Source organism: Bombus bifarius, unplaced genomic scaffold, assembly GCF_011952205.1.
Source record: "Bombus bifarius isolate JDL3187 unplaced genomic scaffold, Bbif_JDL3187 scf7180000007996, whole genome shotgun sequence".
Classification (NCBI taxonomy): Eukaryota; Metazoa; Arthropoda; class Insecta; order Hymenoptera; family Apidae; genus Bombus; species Bombus bifarius.
Window position 1 is genome coordinate 3,407,397 of NW_022884376.1, and position 25,173 is coordinate 3,432,569.

Sequence of the window (25,173 nt, forward strand, 5' to 3'; positions counted from 1 at the left end):
GATCAACTTTCGAAAAGACATAAATCTTGGGTAATTATCTTGATGATTGATGAAAATTAAAATATATCGTACCTATTGCGGGCATTATGGAGCAGTATTGGAAGGGATTTCCACTGTAACCTGGAATGCATGTGCACGCAGGTCGGTGATTAATGACCTTGCACTCCGTGTTTGTGCCACAGGCACCAGGGCAGGGGTCTTGACATTTGGAACGTATACAGCTCAGTGTAGATGGACAATCACTGTCAACGACACACTCGGGACGACACCCATCGTAGGGGTTACCGATATAATCAGATAAACAGGAACAGGAACCTACTCCATTTCGCTCTATGCATATAGCGTTAAAGCCACAAGGTGATGGACTACATGGCGAAAGATTCACGGGAACAGCTAAAATTTTTTTAAGAATTGACTTAGTGAACAGAAACTAATTGTTAAAAAGAAGAAAAGGTTTTCGCGAGCCTTACCTGGTATAGGAGAACATTGACTGAAGGGATCACCAGTATAGTCGTTCAAACAGGCACACATAGGGGTATGACTGACAACACGGCACTCCGCGTTTGCCCCACAGGATCCAGGACACGGATCTCTGCATTTCTGATTGATGCAAGCCAACTGATTTGGACATTCGCTATTACTGCCACATTCGGGTCTGCAATTGGGTGGGGTGCCTGTGAATTCCGATAAACAAGAGCAAGAGGGAGCATCATTGACGACTCGGCATTCTGCATTGGGTCCACACGGAGAGGGTTCGCATGGATTTTGTGGTACAATGGGCTCGGGTGCTAAAATTACACGTGTAAGTTACTATTATGTTTCTTAAAAATTTCTTGAATAAGTGACATATTGAAGGAACAAATCTTACGTCTCAGCGCACATTGAATGAATGGATCGCCTGTAAGTTCTGGTGGGCAGCTACATATGGGATTATGATTGACGACATTGCAGGTGGCCCTGAACCCGCATGTACCAGAGCATGGATTGACACATTTCTGATTGCTACAAGCCTGTGTCAAAGGACAATCAGAGCTGATTGTACACTCTGGTCTACATGTAGGTGGAGTTCCCAAGAATCCAGATACACAGGAGCAGACAGATTGTCCATTGATTTCTCGACAGACGCTGTTTGGCCCACAAGGCGAAGGAGAGCATGGCTTGCCCTTTACGGTATCTATTATCATGACAATTTGGTAAATGTTCTGGACACTTCCATAGTACCATGCAGCAAAGAAAATTAGGGCAATGGAAGAAGTTTCTAAGATGTACCTTGAGCGACAGTACACAGAACGAACGCATTTCCAACCATTCCACTCGGGCAACTGCACATGGGCACATGATTGTATACTAGACACTCTGCATTTCGACCGCAAGTACCAGGGCAAGGATCGACACATTTGTTTCTCAAACAAGCGCGATTCTGGGCACAATCTGTATTCAGTACGCACTCTGGTCGGCACCCAACATATGGATCACCCTGATAGTCTGTCAAGCATGTACAAATACCACTTTCGCAACGTGCATTGGGACCACAAGGTGATGATGCGCAAGGATCAACCACTGACGGTTCCGCTATTAGAAAAATTAACGTGTATCACATAAATTTCAAACGTTTTACAATTTCTACTGAATGTTACGTTTTTAACTTTCTTACTTGGTGCCACGGGAGCAGGGTAACAGTTGCTGAAGGGATCTCCAGTGTATCCATTGAAGCAGGAACATATAGGAACATGATTGAGCACCGTGCACTGAGCGTTGGAACCACAGGAGCCTGGACAAGGGTCCCTGCATTTTTCTCTCATGCAGGCTTGACTTGGTGAACAGTCAGAGTTTACTGTACATTCTGGACGACAGTTTGGTGGACTTCCAATGTAAGATGATAAACATTGACAGGATGGACCTCCGTTAACTACACGGCACTCCGAATTAGGACCACAAGGGGATGGCAAACACGGTTGTGAAGGTTCGACTGTGGATGGTGGTAAGGCTTCTAAAAGGGCAATTACAAAATCAGAAACCAGTCTAATTTTATATCAAAAAGTATATACATTAATTTCAAATTTTCCGAAATTCCTTACGTTGGATGGGGAAACATCTAGTGAATGGATCTCCAGTATATGAGTCTCGGCACGCACAAATTGGACTATGGTTCCTGACAACGCAAGTGGCGAAAGTTCCACACGAAGCAGGGCATGGATTAACACATTTCTGGTTAACGCAGGCACGATCTTGTGGACATTCTGAATTTAAAGTACATTCGGGACGACACATGGGAGGTGTACCCGTGAATTCTGCCAGACAAGAGCAGACACCTTGTCCGTTTACTACGCGACACTGACTGTTGGGTCCGCAAGGCGAAGGACTGCAGGGATCCTTATACTTCATCTCATCCTCTGCAAGAGATTTTAATTCATGTTTTACACCACGAAACAGACGAATAAATTTCTGCTTTATACAGCTTTAGATAAGACGTAAAACTTGGTTCATTGTTTTTGTATTGCGAAAGATTAAAATATGTCGTACCGATTGCCGTCATTACAGAGCAATATTGGAAGGGATTTCCACTGTAACCAGGAATGCATGAGCACGCTGGCCGATGATTGATGACCTTGCACTCTGCGTTTGCACCACAGGTGCCCGGACATGGGTCTTGACATTTGGAACGTATACAGCTTAGTGTAGATGGACAGTCAGTGTCAACGACACATTCGGGGCGGCATCCTTCATAAGGGTTGCCGATGTAATCAGCAGCACAGGAACATGATCCGACACCGTTTTGTTCTTTGCATATAGCATTGAAACCACACGGTGATGGACTACACGGGGAGAGATTGACGGGAACAACTGCAATGTTTTTAAGAAGCAATTTAGAGATCAGAAACGGATTGTTCAAAGCAAGGAAAGGATTTCGTAAGCCTTACGTGGCGTAAGTGTACACTGAGAGAAGGGGTCGCCGGTATAGTCATTCAAACAGGCACACATAGGGGTATGACTGACAACGCGACACTCCGCGTTTGCCCCGCAGGATCCAGGACAAGGATCTCTGCACTTCTGATTGATGCAAGCCAACTGACTGGGGCATTCGCTATTGCTGCCACACTCGGGTCTGCAATTGGGTGGGGCGCCTATGAATTCAGATAAACAAGTGCAAGACGGAGAATCATTGACGACTCTGCATTCTGCATTGGGTCCACACGGAGAGGGTTCGCATGGATTTTGCGGTACAGCGGGCTCGGGAGCTAAAAAGACATGTACGAATTACGATTATCAGTCTTACGTTTCTAAATTTTGTTAACCGTTCAAATCATGAAAGACTAAATCTTACGTCGTAGAACACACTGAACAAATGGATCGCCAGAGAGTTCAGGTGGACAGCTGCATATCGGATTATGATTGACAACATTGCAAATGGCTCTAAACCCACATGTACCAGGGCAAGGATTGACACATTTCTGATTGGTGCAAGCCTGTGTCGGTGGACAATCGGAACTGACTGTACATTCTGGTCTGCAAGTTGGTGGTGCTCCTAAGTATCCTGCTACGCAGGAGCAGACAGGTTGTCCATTGATTTCTCGACAGATACTGTTTGGTCCACATGGCGAAGGCGAGCATGGGTTACCCTTTTCGGTATCTGATATAATGAAAAGTGGCAAAAATTCAGAGCAGCGCTACAGTAAGTATTCTGAATAGCAATACAGTCGATATGAATAATCCAGCTATCGGCTAGTATCGTTGCTTTATATATATATTTAACAGGATTGTAATATTCTGAGTTGTAAACTCAATGAACGTGCACTTATTGACGTTCTGTTTACACGTGATATTTAGGTAATTGCGATCATTAATAATATTTGTAAGATATTAAGAAGTCAAACTAAATAATATACAATTGAGTGTCCTAACGTAAATGGCAGTATTACGGGCGGTTAATACCCAGCGATATGAATTAGAAATAGGCAACGAAGTTTCTCAATTGTACCTTGAGTGACAGTGCACAGTACGAATGCATTTCCAACCATTCCACTCGGGCAACTGCACATGGGTATATGATTGTATACTAGACACTCTGCATTTCGACCACAAGTACCAGGGCAAGGATCGACGCATTTGTTTCTCAAACAAGCGCGATTTTGGGCACAATCGGTATTGAGTACACACTCTGGTCGGCATCCAACATATGGATCACCCTGATAGTCTGTCAAGCATGTACAGATTCCACTTTCACAGCGTGCATTGGGGCCACAAGGTGATGATGAGCAAGGGTCAACAACCGACGGTTCAACTATTAGGAGAATAAACGTGTCTCATATGCGTGTCAAACCTTTCACAAATTCTACTGAATGTTACGCCTTCGGCTTTCTTACTTGGTGTCACCGGAATTGGATAACAATTGCTGAAAGGATCTCCGGTGTATCCGTTGAAGCAGGAACATATAGGAACGTGATTCAGCACCGTGCACTGAGCGTTGGAACCACAAGAACCTGGACAAGGGTCCCTGCATTTTTCTCTCATGCAGGCCTGACTAGGGGAACAATCGGAGTTGACCGTACATTCTGGCCGACAGTTTGGTGGACTTCCAACGTAAGTTGACCGACACTGGCAAGATGGGCCACCATTGACCACACGACATTCTGAATTTGGACCACAAGGAGAGGGCAAACAAGGTTGCGAAACTTGAATTGCTGTAGGTGGTGTAGCTTCTAAAAGAGCAGACATGTTACAACAATCTGTCTAATTTTTGGGCGGTTAAAATACGAGCTTCAAATTTCTCACGTGGTATAGGGAAACATCTGGTGAATGGATCGCCAGTATACGAATCTCTGCAGGCACAAATCGGGCTATGGTTCCTGACAACGCAAGTGGCAAATGTTCCACATGAAGCAGGGCATGGATTAACACATTTCTGACTAACACAGGCACGATCTTGTGGGCATTCCGAATTTAAAGTACACTCGGGGCGGCACATGGGTGGCGTGCCAGTGAATTCTGGCAGACAGGAGCAGACTCCTTGTCCGTTTACTACGCGACACTGGCTGTTGGGTCCGCAAGGCGAAGGACTGCAGGGATCCTTATACGTCGTTTCGTCCTCTGCAAGAAATTTTGTTTTATATTTTAAATCACGGAAAGAAAGAATAAATGTCTGCTTTGGTCAGCTTTAGATAAGACATAAATTTTAGCTCATGGTCATTACATTCCAGAAAATCTGAATCTATCGTACCTATTGCGGGTATTACGGAGCAGTATTGGAAGGGATTTCCACTGTAACCCGGAACACATGTGCACGCAGGCCTGTGATTGATAACCTTGCATTCTGCGTTAGTGCCACAGGTACCTGGACAGGGATCTTGACATTTGGAACGTATACAGCTCAGTGTAGACGGACAGTCAGTGTCAACGACACATTCGGGGCGGCATCCTTCATAAGGGTTGCCGACGTAATCAGCAGCACAGGAACATGATCCGACACCGTTTTGTTCTTTGCATATAGCATTGAAACCACACGGTGATGGACTACATGGGGAGAGATTGACGGGAACAACTACAATGTTTTGAAGAAGCAATTTAGAGATCAGAAACGGATTGTTCAAAGCAAGAAAAGGATTTCGTAAGCCTTACGTGGCGTAGGTGTACACTGAGTGAAGGGGTCGCCGGTATAGTCATTCAAACAGGCACACATAGGGGTATGACTGACAACACGACACTCCGCGCTTGCCCCGCAGGATCCAGGACAAGGATCTCTGCACTTCTGATTGATGCAAGCCAACTGACTGGGGCATTCGCTATTGCTGCCACACTCTGGTCTGCAATTGGGTGGGGTGCCTATGAATTCAGATAAACAAGTGCAAGACGGAGAATCATTGACGACTCTGCATTCTGCATTAGGTCCACACGGAGAGGGTTCGCATGGATTTTGCGGTACTGGGGGCTCGGGTGCTAAAAGAGAATTAGCATTATGATTTTTTAAAGTTTCATTAGTAACTGGGATACTGAAGCAAGAAATCTTACGTCGGGGGACACATTGGACAAATGGATCGCCTGTAAGTTCAGGCGGGCAGCCACATATGGGATTATGATTGACGACGTTGCAGATGGCTCCGAACCCACATGTGCCAGAGCATGGATTGACACATTTCTGGTTGCTACAAGCTTGTGTCAGAGGACAATCGGAGCTGACTGTACACTCTGGTCTACAGGTAGGTGGTGTTCCCAAAAATCCAGATACGCAGGAGCAGACAGGTTGACCATTGATTTCGCGACAGATACTGTTTGGTCCGCAAGGCGAAGGAGAGCATGGGTTGCCCTTTATGGTATCTGGTATTATGGTAATATAGTAAATATTCTGAGCAATACTTAGTACTAGCCTGCGGAGAAAATTAGGGAAAGAGAAGTTTCTAGGATGTACCTTGAGCGACAGTGCACAGTACAAACGCATTTCCAACCATTCCACTCGGGCAACTGCACATGGGTATATGATTGTATACGAGACATTCCGCGTTTCGACCGCAAGTACCAGGGCAAGGATCGACACATTTGTTTCTCAAACAAGCGCGATTCTGGGCACAATCTGTATTCAGTACGCACTCTGGTCGGCACCCAACATATGGATCACCCTGATAGTCTGTCAAGCATGTACAAATACCACTTTCGCAACGTGCATTGGGACCACAAGGTGATGATGCGCAAGGATCAACCACTGACGGTTCCGCTATTAAGAGAATAAACGTGTCTCATATGCGTGTCAAACCTTTCACAAATTCTACTGAGTATTACGTATTCGGTTTTCTTACTTGGTATCACCGGGATTGAATAACAATTGCTGAAAGGATCTCCGGTGTATCCGTTGAAGCAGGAACATATGGGAACGTGATTGAGCACCGTGCACTGAGCGTTGGAACCACAAGAACCTGGACAAGGGTCCCTGCATTTTTCTCTCATGCAGGCCTGACTAGGGGAACAATCGGAGTTGACCGTACATTCTGGCCGACAGTTTGGTGGACTTCCAACGTAAGTTGACCGACACTGGCAAGATGGGCCACCATTGATCACACGACATTCTGAATTTGGACCACAAGGAGAGGGCAAACAAGGTTGCGAAACTTGAATTGCTGTAGGTGGTGTAGCTTCTAAAAGAGCAGTCATGTTATAACAATCTGTCTAATTTTTGGCGGTTAAAATACGAGCTTTAAATTTCTCACGTGGTATAGGGAAACATCTGGTGAATGGATCGCCAGTATACGAATCTCTGCAGGCACAAATCGGGCTATGGTTCCTGACAACGCAAGTGGCGAATGTTCCACATGAAGCAGGGCATGGATTAACACATTTCTGGTTAACGCATGCGCGTTCTTCAGGGCACTCGGAATTTAGAGTACACTCGGGGCGACACATAGGAGGAGCACCCGTGAATTCTGGTAGACAAGAGCAGACACCTTGCCCATTTACGACGCGACATTGACTGTTGGGTCCGCAAGGTGAAGGGTTGCACGGATCTTTGTATTTCGTGTCATCTTCTACAAAATTTTCATTTTTCAAGTGCTAGTTATTCACCATATTTGTAACCATAACTATGTTTGTTAAATATGACGATTCGAATTTTTTTCATACCTATCTCCCGTATGAGAGTACAGAATTGAAAGGGATTCCCACTGTAACCTTGAATGCATGTACATGCAGGGCGGTGATTTATGACCTTACACTCTGCATTTGTACCACAAGTCCCTGGACAAGGATCTTGACATTTGGATCGTATACAGCTCAATGTGGATGCACAATCGGTATCAATGACACATTCGGGTCGACACCCTTCATAAGGATTACCAATGTAATCAGACAAGCAGGAACAAGATCCAATACCGTTTTGCTCTTTGCATATCGCATTGAAACCGCATGGTGATGGGGTGCACGGAGAAAGACTGACGGGAACAGCTAGAACGGTTTTGAGAAATCAGAAAATTTGAGGCTATAATTAGATAGAATAGAATTACTTATTATGTCCATAAAGGGATGAATATTCCAATAGCAATAATTTGAACATTCGAAAACTGGGAAAAGAATTCTTCATCCTTACGTGGTCTTGGTGTACACTGCGTGAAGGGGTCACCAGTATAATCCACAGGACAAACACACATCGGAGTATGACTGACAACACGACACTCCGCGTTCGTCCCGCAGGATCCAGGACAAGGATCTCTGCATTTCTGATTGATGCAAGCAAACTGACTAGGACATTCGCTATTACTGACACATTCCGGTCGACAATTCGGAGGTGCGCCTATGAATTCTGGAGAACAAGAACATGAGGGAGCATCGCTGACAACTCTACATTGAGAATTTGGTCCGCATGGAGAAGGTTCGCATGGGTTTTGTGGCACTACGGGTTCGGGTGCTAAAAATATGTGTATGAATTATTAATATATTTGATAATAATTTTGTTCAGAGATCATATACGAAGAAATAGATCTTACGTGGTGGAACACATTGAACAAACGGATCACCAGCGAGGTCTGCTGGACAACTGCATATAGGATTATGATTGACAACATTGCAAACAGCTCTGAACCCACATGAACCCGGACATGGATTTACACACTTCTGATTGGTACAAGCTTGTGTCAATGGACAATCAGTACTGACTGTGCACTCTGGTCTACAAGTTGGTGGTGCTCCTAAGAATCCTGCTACGCAGGAACAGACAGGCTGACCATTGATCTCTCGACAAACGCTGTTTGGTCCACACGGCGAAGGCGAACATGGATTTCTTTCTATGGTATCTATCATCATGGCAATATGATAGACGATCAGATGAGAATCAGAAGCGAACTTTTTGCGATTAATATAGCAAAGAATATTTTACAAACTGTACCTTGGCAGACAGTGCACTGAACGAAAGCATTTCCAATCATACCAGCGGGACAGCTACACATAGGCACGTGATTGTATACTAAACATTCTGCATTTAAACCACATGTACCAGGACAAGGATCGATGCATTTATTCCTTGAACAAGCCCGATTCTGAGGACAGTCTGTGTTTAGTACACATTCTGGTCGACAACCCATATAAGGGTCCCCTTGATATTCTGCCAAACATGTACATATTCCATTGTCGCAACGTGCATTGGGCCCACAAGGTGATGATACACAGGGATCAACAATAGTTGGTTCAGCTATCAAAGGAATAAACATGTTCCTCATTTTTTAGAACTCCTTCGCAAATTATAAGTCGTCATATTTTTGTATCTTTCTTACTTGGTATGACGGGAGAGAGATTGCAGTTACTGAAGGGATCTCCAGTGTATCCTTCGAAACAGGTGCATATAGGAACGTGATTGAGCACTGTGCACTGGGCATTGGAACCACATGAACCTGGACAAGGATCTCTGCACCTTTGTCTCATGCAAGTCTGGCTTGCGGAACAATCAGAGTTTACTGTACATTCTGGACGACAGTTTGGTGGACTTCCAATGTAAGTTGGTAGACATTGACAGGATGGACCTCCGTTAACTACACGGCACTCCGAATTAGGACCACAAGGGGATGGCAAACACGGTTGTGAAGGTTCGACTGTGGATGGTGGTAAGGCTTCTAAAAGGGCAATTACAAAATTAGAAATCAGTCTAATTTTATATCGAAAGGTATATACATTAATTTGAAATTTTCCGAAATTCCTTACGTGGGATGGGGAAACATCTAGTGAACGGATCTCCAGTATATGAGTCTCGGCAGGCACAAATTGGACTATGGTTCCTGACAACGCAAGTGGCAAAAGTTCCACATGAAGCAGGACATGGATTAACACATTTCTGGTTAACACACGCACGATCTTGTGAACATTCTGAATTTAAAGTACACTCGGGACGACACATGGGAGGTGTGCCAGTGAATTCAGCCAGGCAAGAGCAAACACCTTGATCATTAATTACTCGACATTGACTATTTGGTCCGCAAGGTGAAGGGTTGCATGGATCCTTGTACGTTGGTTTATCTTCTAGAAAATGGGGATTTCGAATTATAAGAAATATTTCTTGTAATCTTTCGAAGTACAAGCTTCGTACTTCGAACTTCAAGCTTTTCATACGTCAGAGTTTATGTCAAATGTATACCAGGACGAGTGGGTAAATACTCATACCTATTTCCCGGATTACTGTACAGTATTGGAAGGGATTTCCACTGTAACCTTGGAGACAAGTGCATGCAGGACGATGATTGATGACTTGGCACTCTGCGTTCGTACCACAGGTGCCGGGGCAAGGATCCTGACATTTAGAGCGTATGCAGCTCAATGTGGATGAACAGTCAGTGTCAACGACACATTCTGGGCGACATCCTTGATAGGGATTGCCAATATAATCATTTAAACAGGAACAGGACCCTACACCACTTTGTTCTCTGCATATCGCGTTGAAACCACACGGTGATGGGGTGCATGGAGAAATATCGACGGGGATAGCTAAAATGTTTTAACGTTATCATTTAATATTTTCGAGGAATAAAAATTTTTGATAACTGTAATTTAGAAAAAAAGTATTAGGGAAAGAATACTCTTGGCCCTTACGTGGTCTTGGTGTACACTGCGTGAAGGGATCACCAGTATAATCCTCAGGACAAACACACATTGGAGTATGACTGACAACACGACACTCCGCGTTCGCCCCGCAGGATCCAGGACAAGGATCTCTGCATTTCTGATTGATGCAAGCAAACTGACTAGGACATTCGCTATTACTGACACATTCCGGTCGACAATTCGGAGGTGCGCCTATGAATTCTGGAGAACAAGAACATGAGGGAGCATCGTTGACAACTCTACATTGAGAATTTGGTCCGCATGGAGAAGGTTCGCATGGGTTTTGTGGCACAACGGGCTCAGGTGCTAAAAACATATATATGAATAAGCTTTATGTTTTGAAACAAGATCTACAAAAGATCCAATTTTAAAGGAACACTGCTTACGGCGTGGGGTACATTGAACAAATGGATCGCCAGTGAGGTCTGGTGGGCAGCTGCATATAGGATTATGATTGACAACGTTACAAGTAGCTCTGAATCCACATGAGCCAGGACAAGGATTGACACATTTTTGATTACTACAAGCTTCTGATAGAGAACAATCAGAACTAAGTATACATTCTGGTCTACAAGTTGGAGGAGCACCTAGGAATCCTGCTACGCACGAACAAACGGGCTGTCCATTGATCTCTCGGCAAATACTGTTTGGTCCACATGGTGAAGGTGAACAAGGGTTTCTTTTTATGGTATCTATCGTTAAAATATAATGGGAGACAGTCAGAGGCGTGTGAGTTGAGAATTAAATTATCATCGCAAATGAAATTTCTTAATTTGTACCTTGGAGAACAGTGCACTGAACAAATGCGTTTCCAACCATTCCGTTGGGACAGCTGCACATGGGTACGTGACTGTACACCAGACATTCTGCATTTATGCCACAAGTACCAGGACAAGGATCAACACACTTGTTTCTCAAACAAGCACGATTCTGTGGGCAATCTGTGTTCAAAACACATTCTGGTCGACAACCAATGTAAGGATCTCCCTGATACTCTGGTAAACATGTACAGATTCCACTGTCGCAACGTGCATTGGGACCACAAGGTGATGATGCACAAGGGTCAATAATCGTGGGTTCAGCTATAAAGGCAATAAAAATATTTCGCATTTTTTACAGATTAATCATAATTACTAGCTTTTAATTTTTCTTACTTGGTTTAACAGGAGCAAGATTGCAACTGTTGAAAGGATCTCCTGTGTACCCGCTTAGACACGAACATACAGGGACGTGATTCGATACTGTACACTGTGCGTTAGAGCCACAAGACCCTGGACAAGGATCTCTGCATTTTTGTCTTATACAGGCTTGACTGGGAGAACAGTCAGAGCTAACTGTACACTCTGGACGACAGTTTGGTGGACTTCCAATGTAAGTTGGTAGACATTGACAAGATGGACCTCCGTTAACTACACGACACTCTGAATTTGGACCACAAGGAGATGGCAAGCAAGGTTGTGAAGGTTCGACTGTGGCTGGTAGTAAGGCTTCTAAAAGGGCAATTACGAAATCAGAAATCTGTCTAATTTTATATCAAAGAGTATATAAATTAATTTGGAATTTTCCGGAATGTCTTACGTGGGATGGGGAAACATCTAGTGAATGGATCTCCAGTGTATGCTTCTCTGCAAGCACAAATTGGACTGTGATTTTTTACCACACATGTAGCAAATGTGCCACAAGATGCGGGACACGGGTCCACACATTTCTGGTTAACGCATGCACGTTCTTCAGGGCACTCGGAATTTAGAGTACACTCGGGGCGACACATAGGAGGAGCACCCGTGTATTCTGGTAGACAGGAGCAGACTCCTTGACCGTTTACTACGCGACACTGACTGTTTGGTCCACAGGGAGAAGGATTGCACGGATCCTTATATTTCATTTCGTCTTCTACAAGAGATTTTAATTCAGAAAAATTATTTCGCCTGATCTTCAGAAATAAAAATTCATGAGTGCAAAAAATTTACTATAATGATCCTAATCAAACATTTGAGAGATTTTTCGTACCTATTTCACGTATCAAGTTACAGTATTGGAATGGATTTCCAGTGTAGTCTCGGAAGCACGTGCACGCAGGACGATGGTTGATGACCTTGCATTCTGCGTTCGTGCCACAGGTACCTGGGCAGGGATCTTGGCATTTAGAGCGTATACAACTTAATGCTGATGGACAGTCCGTGTCAACGACACACTCAGGGCGGCACCCTTCGTAAGGGTTGCCGATGTAATCGGCTGCACAGGAACATGAACCGACACCGTTCTGTTCTTTACATATCGCATTGAAACCACACGGCGATGGACTACATGGGGAGAGATTGACGGGAACAGCTAGAAATTTTTTAAATAGTCAGAGCAATCGAAGGGCAACAGATATAATAAGCGATTATGAAAGTCAAAGGTTCTGCCTTCTCGAAAATACTTCTTTGACTATTAGTGAAAGTTAAAAGGAAGAAAATATAGATTTTTATCCTTACGTGGTTTGAGTGTACACTGAGTGAAAGGATCACCGGTATAGCGATCAGGGCAAATACACATAGGTGTATGACTAACAACACGACACTCGGCGTTAGCCCCACAAGATCCAGGACAAGGATCCCTGCATTTTTTATTCATACAGGCAAACTGACTAGGACATTCGCTATTGCTAACACATTCGGGCCTGCAATTAGGTGGGGCTCCTATGAATTCCGACAAACAGGAGCAAGAGGGTGCACTATTGATGACTCTGCATTCTGCATTGGGTCCACACGGAGATGGTTCACATGGGTTTTGTGGCACTACGGGCTCGGGTGCTAAAAAGACACGTACAAATTACGATCATCTGTCTTAAGTTTCTAAATTCTGTTCAGCGTTCAAATCTTGGAGAACTAAATCTTACGTCGTGAAACACACTGAACAAATGGATCGCCAGAGAGTTCAGGTGGACAGCTGCATATCGGATTATGATTGACAACATTGCAAATGGCTCTAAACCCACATGTACCGGGGCAAGGATTGACACATTTCTGATTGGTGCAAGCCTGTGTCGGTGGACAATCGGAACTGACTGTACATTCTGGTCTGCAAGTTGGTGGTGCTCCTAAGTATCCTGCTACGCAGGAGCAAACAGGCTGACCATTGATCTCTCGACAAACACTGTTTGGTCCACACGGTGAAGGCGAACATGGGTTTCCTTTGACGGTATCTATTATCATCACAATACGATACAGTTTTTTGAAATGGTTTTCAAATGCGTTACAAAATGAAACGATACGAATCGAATGTTGGAAAAAAAATTCATTGATCTATACCTTGAAGAATTGTGCACTGAACGAATGCGTTTCCAACCATTCCATTAGGACAACTACACATGGGCACGTGATTGTATACTAAACATTCTGCATTGACACCACATGTACCAGGACAAGGATCAACGCACTTGTTTCTTAAACAAGCTCTATTCTGAGGACAGTCCGTATTCAGTACACATTCTGGACGACAACCTACGTATGGATCACCCTGATATTCTGATAGGCATGTACAAATTCCATTGTCACAACGTGCATTGGGACCACAAGGCGATGGTGTACAAGGGTCAGTAACAGTGGGTTCAGCTGCGAAAGGAACAAACCTGTTATATTCTAGGAACCTTTCAATAATCTCAGATTGGGCTTTTTATTTCAACTTCCTTACTTGGCTTAACGGGAGCAGGATGACAGTTACTGAAAGGATCTCCCGTGTATCCTTCGAAGCAGGAACATATAGGAACGTGATTGAGTACAGTGCACTGAGCATTAGATCCACAAGAACCTGGGCAAGGGTCTCCGCATTTTGCTCTCATGCAAGCCTGACTAGGAGAACAATCAGAATTCACTGTACACTCTGGACGACAGTTTGGAGGACTTCCAATATAAGATGGTCGACATTGACAAGATGGCCCACCATTAACCACACGACATTCTGAATTTGGACCGCAAGGAGAAGGCAAACATGGTTGTGTAACTTCGAGTGCTGTAGGAGGCGTAGCTTCTAAAGATGCAATTGCGAAATGTAAATCGTAATCAACTTTTCTAATATTAAGTTACTCGAAATGTTTCGATATATCTTACGTGGAATAGGGAAGCATCTGGTGAAGGGATCCCCCGTGTATGATTGCCTACATGCACAGATTGGACTGTGATTCCTGACCACGCATGTAGCGAATGTACCACAAGAAGCTGGACACGGGTCCACGCATTTCTGGTTAATACATGCACGATCTTGAGGACACTCTGAGTTTAGAACGCACTCAGGTCGGCACATTGGAGGTACGCCTGTATATTCTGGCAGACAGGAACAAACCCCTTGATCATTTACTACTCGACATTGACTGTTTGGTCCGCAAGGTGAAGGATTGCATGGGTCCTTGTACGTCGGTTTATCTTCTACAAGATTACGATTTAAATTTATAGAAAATATTGTAATCTTATAATCTTTCGAAAGACAAGAATTGCAATCTTTTCATTCGTAAGAGTTTATGCCACATGCATACTGGAACGAATAGCTAAATACTCATACCTAATTCACGCATCAAGGTGCAGTATTGGAATGGATTTCCACTGTAACCTTGAATACACGTGCACGTAGGACGATGATTGATAACCTTGCACTCTGTGTTCGTTCCACAAGTGCCTGGACAAGGATCTTGACATTTAGAACGTATACAGCTCAAGGTAGATGGACAGTCCGTATCAACGACACATTCAGGACGACAACCTTCGTAAGGGTTGCCAATGTAATCGGGCGAACAGGAACACGAACCTATACCGTTTTGTTCTTTGCATATCGCGTTGAAGCCACATGGCGAAGGAGTGCATGGAGAAATATTCACAGGGACAGCTAAAAAGTTTTACAATAGTCAGAAAATACGGAAAATTAATGCAATAAAATATTTCCTGCATAGATAATCAAAGTAAAAGGTTCCGACTGCTAATTCCTCTGACCACAAGTAATGGCTATAATAACAGAATGGCAATGAACAAAAATGTTGATCCTTACGTGGTCTAGGTGTACATTGAGTGAAGGGATCACCGGTATAGTCGCTCGGACACACACACATAGGTGTATGACTGACAACGCGACATTCAGCGTTAGCGCCACAGGATCCCGGACAAGGGTCTCTACATTTCTGATTCATGCACGCCATGTGACCAGAACATTCGCTGTTACTGATACATTCGGGTCTACAATTGGGAGGTGTGCCTATGAATTCCGGCGAACAAGAGCAAGAGGGAGCGTCATTGACCACTCTGCATTCTGCATTGGGTCCGCATGGAGAAGGTTCGCATGGGTTTTGTGGCACTACGGGCTCGGGTGCTAAAAGTACATATGTGGATGATTATTATTAGTTTTATAAACTTCTCCAATGATGTTACATCGAGGAAACAAATCTTACGTCGTAGAACACACTGAACAAATGGATCGCCAGTGAGTTCTGATGGACAACTGCATATAGGATTATGATTGACAACGTTACAAGTAGCTCTGAATCCACATGAACCGGGACAGGGATTGACACATTTCTGGTTGGTACAAGCTTCTGATAAAGGACAATCTGAACTGACTGTACATTCTGGTCTACAGGTAGGTGGTGCACCCAGGAATCCTGCTACGCAGGAACACACTGGCTGTTCATTGATCTCTCTACACACGCTATTTGGTCCACAGGGTGACGGCGAACAGGGATTCCTCTTTACAGTATCTGTCATTGTTACAGTATCGTAAATATTTAAGTTTCCGTCATAACGAATATTTTCTCACATTAGTATCGAAAAATAATATTGGTAATTAATTCAAATGTAACCAAATGTGTTATACCGTCTATAATATAGCGATATGAATTAAGGGTTAAAAGATAAGTTCCTGGAGTTGTACCTTGAAGGGCAGTGCACTGAACAAATGCATTTCCGACCATTCCACTAGGACAGCTGCACATGGGCACATGATTGAATATCAGACACTGCGCATTTCGGCCACATGTGCCGGGGCAAGGATCGACACACTTGTTCCTGATGCATGCTCGATTCTGAGAACAATCTGTATTCAGTACGCACTCTGGTCGACAACCAACGTAAGGATCTCCCTGATACTCTGGTAAACATGTGCAAATTCCATCGTCGCAACGTGCATTAGGTCCACATGGTGAGGATGCACAAGGGTCAACAACAGTTGGTTCAGCTGTTAAAGGAACGAACGTGTCTCGTATTTTTTACACACCATACAAATTTCAATTCTTACTTTTTCTTGAATTTCCTTACTTGGTTTAATGGGTGCGGGATAGCAATTGCTGAAAGGATCGCCGGTGTATCCTTCAGGGCAGGTGCACACAGGCACGTGATTGTAAACCGTGCACAGGGACGTGACACCACAGGATCCTTGGCAAGGATCTCTGCACTTCTCATTGGTACACGCAAGATTCATGGGGCAATCTGAATTCACGCGACATTCCGGTCGACAGGTCGGTGGGGATCCGATATATCTTGGCAGACAGGAACAAGAGGCTGTACCACCGATGTTCCTGCATTCAGCGTACATGCCACAAGGTGATGGCACGCACGGATCTTTGAGAGCGAGGTCAGTGTCTTTCTGGGGTGATTCTAAAATTTGTTGATTACATTATACGTGGTTAATTTTAATAGAAGCCGTTTGTATTCAATTTGTTAGGATGAATCGAAAGTTTTAGAATTTTTGAATACTGGATATTTGATGAAGTAAATTACGCATTGTCGAAGGTTTTAAAATGTTTTAGATTCTGGATGTTTGACGAAGTAGGTTATGCATAATATGAAATTCAAGCTGACGAACGTATTACGATGAAAGTATCCTAAATTCATTAATTATAAATTGCACATCTATGAGATTAGAAAACATAATGAGACCATAAATAATGAGAATATAATGCGTAACCATTGTACAATAGAAGCTGTGAATCTTTGAAATCTAGTATATTAAAGCAACTCGTATGCTTTCGTTAGAGTCTGATAAAATAGAAATTGTTATTAGCTGATCCTGACTTTTAAATGGAGGGTTAAAAAATCTCGATGATCTATGATGGAGAAAATATCAAGAGAAATATTCTTACGTGGAGTAGGGAAGCATTTCGTAAACGGATCACCAGTATATCCAATATTACAGATGCATATGGGGCTGTGGTTGATCACCTTACACTGCGTATTGATACCACACGAGTTCATGCACGGGGACGCGCATTTTTGATTAATGCACGCAAGTTCCCTCGAACATTCACTGTTTACCACGCATTCGGGTCGACAAGTTGGTGGGCTTCCAATGAAATTTGCCAGGCAGGTACACACAGCATGGTCGTTGACGTTTCGACATTGACTATTCGGTCCGCATGGAGACGGACTACAGGGGTCTGACTCTATGGGGTTTGCTGTGTAAGGGAAAATTACATTAAACAGCCTACATATGCCACAGTTGCAAATATATCAAGCTTTGTGCTCTTTAAACTACTTGTGCGACGAATCTAATGAAACGTAACGATGATCTTCTATTCGAAGTCGAGAAAAAATGAGGAGGTCTCACGGAAATTAAATTGACTATCTGATTGGAAAGTTAGTTTTCTGTGTCCTCTGTGTCTATCCTTTTCTGTGTCTGTGTATGTCCTCTGCCATTGTATCCTCTTAAGTATGATTTAGGTTAATTAAGGTACTTCAGTTCGAGTAGTTTGAAACAATATATGATCGGTCTGAGTGATTTATTTACTTAACTTGGAATATTCTTTCACGTGTGACTAATTAGAACTTCGCTTAAAACACGAAATACGTGCACGTACTTCAAGGCTATACATTAAGATAATATATTCCAAGTTAAGTAAACCGCTTTTTCACTCTCGTAAAATTGTTTCAAGTTACTTGAACGAACTAACAGCTTGATTAATCTAAACAACACTTTGATTCCTCGTTACTATTCTACTCGCAGCTATATGAATATGAAGGCCTCGATTCTACGTTCTACGTCTCTATCTTTGTTTAATGATCAAGCGTCTTTGGTTGCAAAACGTGACACAAAATGGAATCTTACGAGCAGCGGAGATGGGGGAACAATAGGTGAACGGATTGCCAGTGTATCCAGGGTTACATGAACACGCAGGTACGTGATTGATCGTTTCGCAACGGGCTTGCAATCCACAGGTTCCTGGACAGGGGTCTCGGCACTTGAGGCCCATGCAGGCCATCGTCTTGGAGCAATCGGGGTTTTGGGTACATTCAGGTCTGCATCCTTCGTTGGGGTCACCAATGTAGTCTGGCAGACAGGAACAGGAACCGACGCCATTGTTCTCGCGACAGATCGCGTTGGTACCACAGGGGGAAGGCTCGCATGGTTTCCTAATATCTAAGGGTGTATCTGATCGAAAAGAGAAACACTTTCACTTATGTTTAAATTCATCATGCGGTGTTTGGTGGAAGCTCGTGCAGTGGTATGAATATTCGTTGAATTTCCATTAGGTTTTAATAAATTTGCGAATGAATGATCGGGGATAAGCAGAAGCTTTCTTAAATAACAAGCATTCAAATGCTTGCGTTTGTCTGATCCTTCAAGGGTAGGATTCAATCTCCTATTACTGGCTCTCGCTCTAGCATCGAGTGTTAGGGTGATTTGGGGTCATGAGGCGTGTCTTCAAACGTCTACTATCTTCTAAACGCTTCTAAGCATTCGGGATTTATTAGGGTTTTTAATCTTCTTAATAATCTAGGGTTAGGGAATTAATTCTTATAAGTACTTTTTAATAAGCGTGTTTTCGAGGTCGGTTTCAATCTTTAATCGGGAAGGGTAAGCTCGTATCACTTTTTAAGGGTTAATGCCTTTGTATCCAGAGCAACGAGGGTAGTTCGTACGGAGTAGTACATAGGGGACCAAACGTTCCAAGACTTTTCCAACTCAGGACGTTTCAACCTTAGGGCTGTTTCAAAGCATTATGCTTGGATTGGGAATGGTCAGTACGTGCAATATCCTACATATTCGAGGGGATGAATTGGTTATCGGGTATCATTCAGGGGACAGTATAATTAGAGCCTATGTTCCATAGGCCCCGCCACCATTCAATCTCTTAAAATGGTTATATATTTCATTTATGATTATTTTCTCAATTATATGTACGTGTGGGGGTTTTCGAAGCCGTGCTCAACTTCGTTGGGTACGTTAATCGCAGGTGTGATTATGCAATTGGCGATTATTCTCACTCTAAGTGCATGTTGATGATAATTCATGGCCCCGCCACCATAGTGACGTTTTGTCACCGAGTTTGTTAGGGCCTGTTCTTTCTCAACGACGAAAATATGATTATTTGTTAGCAAACGAAATGGTCGTTATTATTAGGCTGCGGATATTTACGCAAATTCATATCTTTACGAATTTAATTAATAATGGTAGATAGACAATTATTTTACCTACTAAACGTTATGACGAGATATTACATTATATTTTTTATATTATATTTATATTATATTATACTTCGCATATTGTACGTTTTTTTATATATTACATTCCACAAATATTTTTGTATATTACACGCACTTTTGCACCTTCAAATTTTTCATAAATTTGCAGAAATCCGCAGTCTAACTCTGGAAGATGTAAATCAGCACTTACCTGCACTTCGTCCGCATGCAAACGACGAAATTTGCAAATAGGAGAGAAAGAAGGAAAGAAATATGAAAAATTGTTCTTTGATAGACTCACCCTTCGGGATCGCCTCGCAAACGCTGAACGGATTTCCGCTGTAACCATCGACACAAGCACACACCGCGTGATGATTCACCACCGTACACTGAGCGTTCAAACCGCACAGACCGACGCACGGATCGCGACACTTTTGTTGCATACACGCTAAATGCGGCGGACACTCGGGATTAATCGTACACTGAGGTCTACAATTTGGTGGAACACCGATGTAATTTTCGATACACGAACACGCTGAACTATCACCTCGCACTTGACACTCCGCGTTCGGACCACACGGAGATGGTTGACACGGGTTCGTTGGTACTGGTGGTTGTCCTGAAATTCGAAGAAATAATATTTGAAGATTACGGAAGAAATAGATGTAAATATAATTCTGTCGATTATCTGATTTCGATGTTACTTAGCTATTAAAAGGCTGTATTCGATATAACAGGCGTAAAAAGAGGGACAATGTATTCGATGCAAATATATAAGTTTAGTATCTAAAATACGACAATTAATATTTTAGAAATCAATATTTTTCAAGAGATTTGAAGTCAATATCTTTGACATAATGCAATTGTGTCTCGAAAAATCTATTTACTAACTGATTTATCATTTTTTTCTTTATATCGAAGGAACATACATTCGATAGAATGAACGATTTTTAGAAGAACGTTCGGTGTATGATTCAATACATCAGCAATTCCATTGCTTTTTAAACCAGACTATGTAGATGGATAAATGTCTAAATATAGAAACAAGAAAGCTTACTGGGCATGATGTAACATCTAGTGAAAGGATCGCCAGTGTGTCCCTCGGAGCAGCTGCATATTGGATTGTGATTGACTACTTGACACTTGGTATTCTGTCCGCAAGTTCCTGGACAGGGATCTTGACATTTGTTAGCGAGACACGCCTGAGTTAACGGACACTCGGCACTCACTACACACTCTGGTCTGCACGCAGGAGGACTACCGATAAAGTCAGTCTGACAAGAGCAGACTGCATGATCGTTCACCACCTTGCAAATGCTGTTCGGCCCACAGGGAGACGGTGTGCATGGTTGTTTTCTTGGTTCTGAGAAATCGATCAAAATTTCTTTAATATAGTCCTCGTGTACTTCTGCGGATTGCTTATACAAATTCGTATGTATACTAAAGCTAAAACTCATATGTATATTATACACACCTTCAGATATCTGTGGTCGACACAGTGTGAACGGATCTCCAGTGGTACCAGGGAAACAGCTGCACATAGGAATGTGATTGACCACGTCGCATTTCGCATTGGTTCCACACGTGCCAATACAAGGATCCACGCAAAATTGATTGACACACGCCTTTACTCGAGAGCAGTCCGAATTCATAGTGCATTCTGGACGACAGTACGAGTATGGATCACCGAAATAGTTTGGAAGGCACGTGCAGATTCCCTCTCTGCAATCTGCGTTTGGTCCACAGGGGGATGGATTGCACAGATCTTCTGGCTTCGGTTGTTCTATAAAATAAATAATAATACAAACGTGAATTCAACTGTCTAATGAATAGATAAAGACAAAACATGGGCAATAAAGATCACAGACGAAAATCATAATAAGCAATTTTAAAATTCAATAATCGATTCAGTATCATAAAATTACTGCCCGTTTAATTTGTCGGATCACGCATGTACGATTGTTACAAAGTTTTATAAACGTACGATCTATTTTTAGAAAATTCACATTCGTCGATCTAACGAGCTGTTTGAAATAAAAGAATAAGCAAAAATAGACTTGTGTTTTCCCTTCGAATTTAATAAATACCTATTATCTGCGAGCATAGCGTGAAAGGATCGCCGGTATATCCTGGTTGGCACAAGCAGACAGGAATGTGATTCTGCACCCTACAATCTGCATTTTGTCCACACGATCCAATGCAAGGATCTCTGCATTTTTCCGAGATGCAGGCTTGATTAGAAGGACAATCTGTGTTAACGACGCACTCTGGTCGACAATTTGGTGGCAGTCCTATGTAGTTCTTGAGACATGAACAAGCAGCTTGATCGCCAATTGCTCTACATTCTGCGTAGAGGCCGCACGGACTTGGGCTGCAAGGATCACCCACTGGTGGCGTTGGTGTGACTGGAAAAAATATAATTTTAAAATAATGTCAATTTATTAATTTAATTCAAACAAGGTTTTTAAAAATCGGTCATATAATTATTATTTTAAATACTCACTCGTCTGAGGATAGCATCTAGAGAAAGGATCTCCCGTAGTACCCTGAGGGCAGCTGCACAGCGGATTATGATTAATTACACGACAATTAGCTCCCACTCCACACGTTCCAGGACAAGGATCATTACACTTGTATTTGTAACAAGCCCTATTTTGAGGACATTCAGAATTTACGACACACTCGGGCTTGCAGTTAGGCGGAGAACCAACGAATGATTCCTGGCAAGTACACACAGCTTGATATTTCACGGCTCTGCACAAGCTATTGGGTCCACAAGGCGTAGGACTACATGGATCAATGACAGTAGGCTCAGTGTCTGCATTGATTGGTAAATTACAGATGCTGAAGGGATCTCCTACGTAGCCAGGCTGACATGTGCAAGTAGGGATGTGGTTGATGACGGAGCATTGAGCCTGGATGCCGCATATTCCTGGACACGGATCTTCACATTTGTTGCGAACGCAGGCTTTGTTCGTTGGACAGTCTGAACTGAGGATGCATTCTGGCTGACAGCCTTCATAGGGATTTCCGTGGTAATCGTCGATGCAAATACAAGCACCGACGTTGTCACGCTGTTGGCAGATCGCGTTTGGACCACAAGGCGAAGGCTCGCATGGATTGATTGGTTCTTCTGCAATTTGAGATACGAAATATACCGATTAAGAGTATTCGTATGAAAATGATTAAATGGAAGAAATTTAAAATACCCAATAAAATAACGAATTAACGATTGCGATGGACGTGAGAAATACAAGGGGTTTGCGAAATCGTGGTACAACCGGAAAGGAGATAATTCCTCGTATAAAACTAACGATAAGTTAGAGACGTAGAGAACAATTTGTTTGCTTGGGAAGAGATTAGATTATTTAAGAAAATGATGAACTTTCCGAACGATGTAATAAGCAAATTAAATGAACTTACGATCCAGTTCGACACATTGGACGAAAGGATTTCCTGTGTAGTCGGCTGGACATGAGCAGGTAACAGCATGATTGACTACCAAACACCTGGCATTTTCGGCACAGGACCCTGCACAAGGATCCGTGCATTTGGAATTTACGCAAGCTTTGTCCGATGGGCAGTCGGGATTTATGAGACATTCCGGACGACAAGACGGCGGGGTTCCGATATAGGTTGGAAGACAAGAACAGGATGGATAGCCATTCACGTTGTGGCATTGAGCATTTGGACCGCATGGCGATGGATTGCACGGATCTCCCGTATCTTTGACATCTGGTAAGACTGCAAAGATAAATTATATGAACGTAATTAATGTAGAATTTGGGACTGTGACTTCGACATTGCGAGAGGCGAACGAATTTATTATGCAACCTAATAGTTGACTGAAAATGCCTTACTCGGAGTATCGTAGCAGCTCTTGAAAGGATCTCCAGTCTGTCCAGAAAGACAACTGCAGATCGGCGAATGATTGATCACTTCGCATCTGGCGTTCAAGCCGCAAGAACCCAAACAGGGATCCGTGCATTTTTTGTTCACGCAAGCACGAGTCGGAGGACATTCCGTACTGACCACGCATTCTGGTCTGCACGAAGGTGGTGATCCAAGATATCCCTGAAGACAAGAACACACTGCGTGGTCCTCGATGTTACGACATTGGCTGTTTGGTCCACATGGTGAGGGCGAGCATGGATCTCTCATTGCTTCTGGAACTAAAAATGCATTTTATGATTTACTGGATATCGTTACATATCATATCTTGGTTAAGTTCCGAAAAATTTATCAGAGATTAGAAATTTGAAAAATTTGAAAATCGAAATATCTAGTAATTTGAAAATTACAAAATTCGTAAGTCCGGGAGGTCAGATTTAAAAATTTTATTCGAGTTTTGTCGTTTCAAGCGATTGAGAAGTCACAGAGAGTTAAAAATATCAAATAACTACTGATGTACGAACTGTTTGTTTCTCGATAAATCGAAATAAATAGAGTTTTTATTCTACTCACCTTGTGGTTGGACACGACAGCTGACGAACGGATCTCCAATGTATCCAGGTATACAGGAACACACAGGAATATGATTCACAACATCACACACCGCATTCTGTCCGCATGTACCAGGGCAAGGATCTCTGCACTTATTCTTCAGACAAGTCTTATCGCGTGCACATTCCGAATTGAGAATACATTCTGGTCGACAAGCTTCGTACGGATTGCCGATATATTCAGGTAAACACTCGCAATCTCCATTTTTGCATAGGGCGTTAGGTCCACAAGGCGATGGGCTGCATGGATCGCTCACAGATGGTACAGTTGCTAAGGATAAAATGCGTTTTTGCATCTCGTAAGAAACTGAACAATCATTTAATTAGTATAAAAATGAAATATATCTTCTTACTTGGTGGAATCACTGTGCACTGTGTAAACGGATCACCGGTGAAACCATTCATACAGGTGCAAACAGGAATGTGATTCAGTACGTGACACTGAGCATTAACGCCACAAGATCCTGGACAAGGATCCTGACATTTCTGGTTCACACAAGCAAGGTGACTCTTGCATTCGGAGCTTAGAATGCACTCTGGTCTGCACTCTGGAGGAACACCGATGTAATTTGGCAAACAGGAGCAGGCTGGGTTTCCGGATATGATCTGGCACAGGGAATTTGGACCGCAGGGTGATGGAGTGCAGGACGGCGGTCGTTCCGTGGACGGTTGAACTTCTTGCG

At 43.1% G+C, this 25,173-nt stretch overlaps 1 protein-coding gene across 1 annotated transcript in view; it reads right to left on the bottom strand.

Moving 5' to 3' along the window:
• Positions 1-25,173, bottom strand: part of LOC117206071 — a 115,153-nt gene that overhangs the window by 33,042 nt on the left and 56,938 nt on the right. Inside the window, 51 exon segments of the mRNA XM_033445070.1 lie at positions 73-393; positions 471-788; positions 860-1,174; positions 1,270-1,572; positions 1,655-1,987; positions 2,079-2,391; positions 2,540-2,844; positions 2,922-3,239; positions 3,326-3,631; positions 3,980-4,282; positions 4,365-4,697; positions 4,774-5,088; positions 5,219-5,539; positions 5,617-5,934; positions 6,007-6,312; positions 6,404-6,706; positions 6,789-7,124; positions 7,197-7,490; positions 7,606-7,926; positions 8,069-8,386; positions 8,466-8,762; positions 8,855-9,166; positions 9,249-9,584; positions 9,673-9,987; positions 10,129-10,449; positions 10,555-10,872; positions 10,953-11,648; positions 11,721-12,056; positions 12,145-12,439; positions 12,557-12,897; positions 13,044-13,361; positions 13,448-13,753; positions 13,860-14,162; positions 14,242-14,577; positions 14,658-14,972; positions 15,106-15,426; positions 15,586-15,903; positions 15,983-16,288; positions 16,462-16,764; positions 16,845-17,183; positions 17,669-17,980; positions 18,631-18,954; positions 20,290-20,607; positions 21,046-21,351; positions 21,463-21,771; positions 22,076-22,393; positions 22,492-23,121; positions 23,412-23,732; positions 23,849-24,160; positions 24,453-24,761; positions 24,844-25,173. Coding sequence (XP_033300961.1) covers positions 73-393; positions 471-788; positions 860-1,174; positions 1,270-1,572; positions 1,655-1,987; positions 2,079-2,391; positions 2,540-2,844; positions 2,922-3,239; positions 3,326-3,631; positions 3,980-4,282; positions 4,365-4,697; positions 4,774-5,088; positions 5,219-5,539; positions 5,617-5,934; positions 6,007-6,312; positions 6,404-6,706; positions 6,789-7,124; positions 7,197-7,490; positions 7,606-7,926; positions 8,069-8,386; positions 8,466-8,762; positions 8,855-9,166; positions 9,249-9,584; positions 9,673-9,987; positions 10,129-10,449; positions 10,555-10,872; positions 10,953-11,648; positions 11,721-12,056; positions 12,145-12,439; positions 12,557-12,897; positions 13,044-13,361; positions 13,448-13,753; positions 13,860-14,162; positions 14,242-14,577; positions 14,658-14,972; positions 15,106-15,426; positions 15,586-15,903; positions 15,983-16,288; positions 16,462-16,764; positions 16,845-17,183; positions 17,669-17,980; positions 18,631-18,954; positions 20,290-20,607; positions 21,046-21,351; positions 21,463-21,771; positions 22,076-22,393; positions 22,492-23,121; positions 23,412-23,732; positions 23,849-24,160; positions 24,453-24,761; positions 24,844-25,173 — 16,821 coding nt within the window.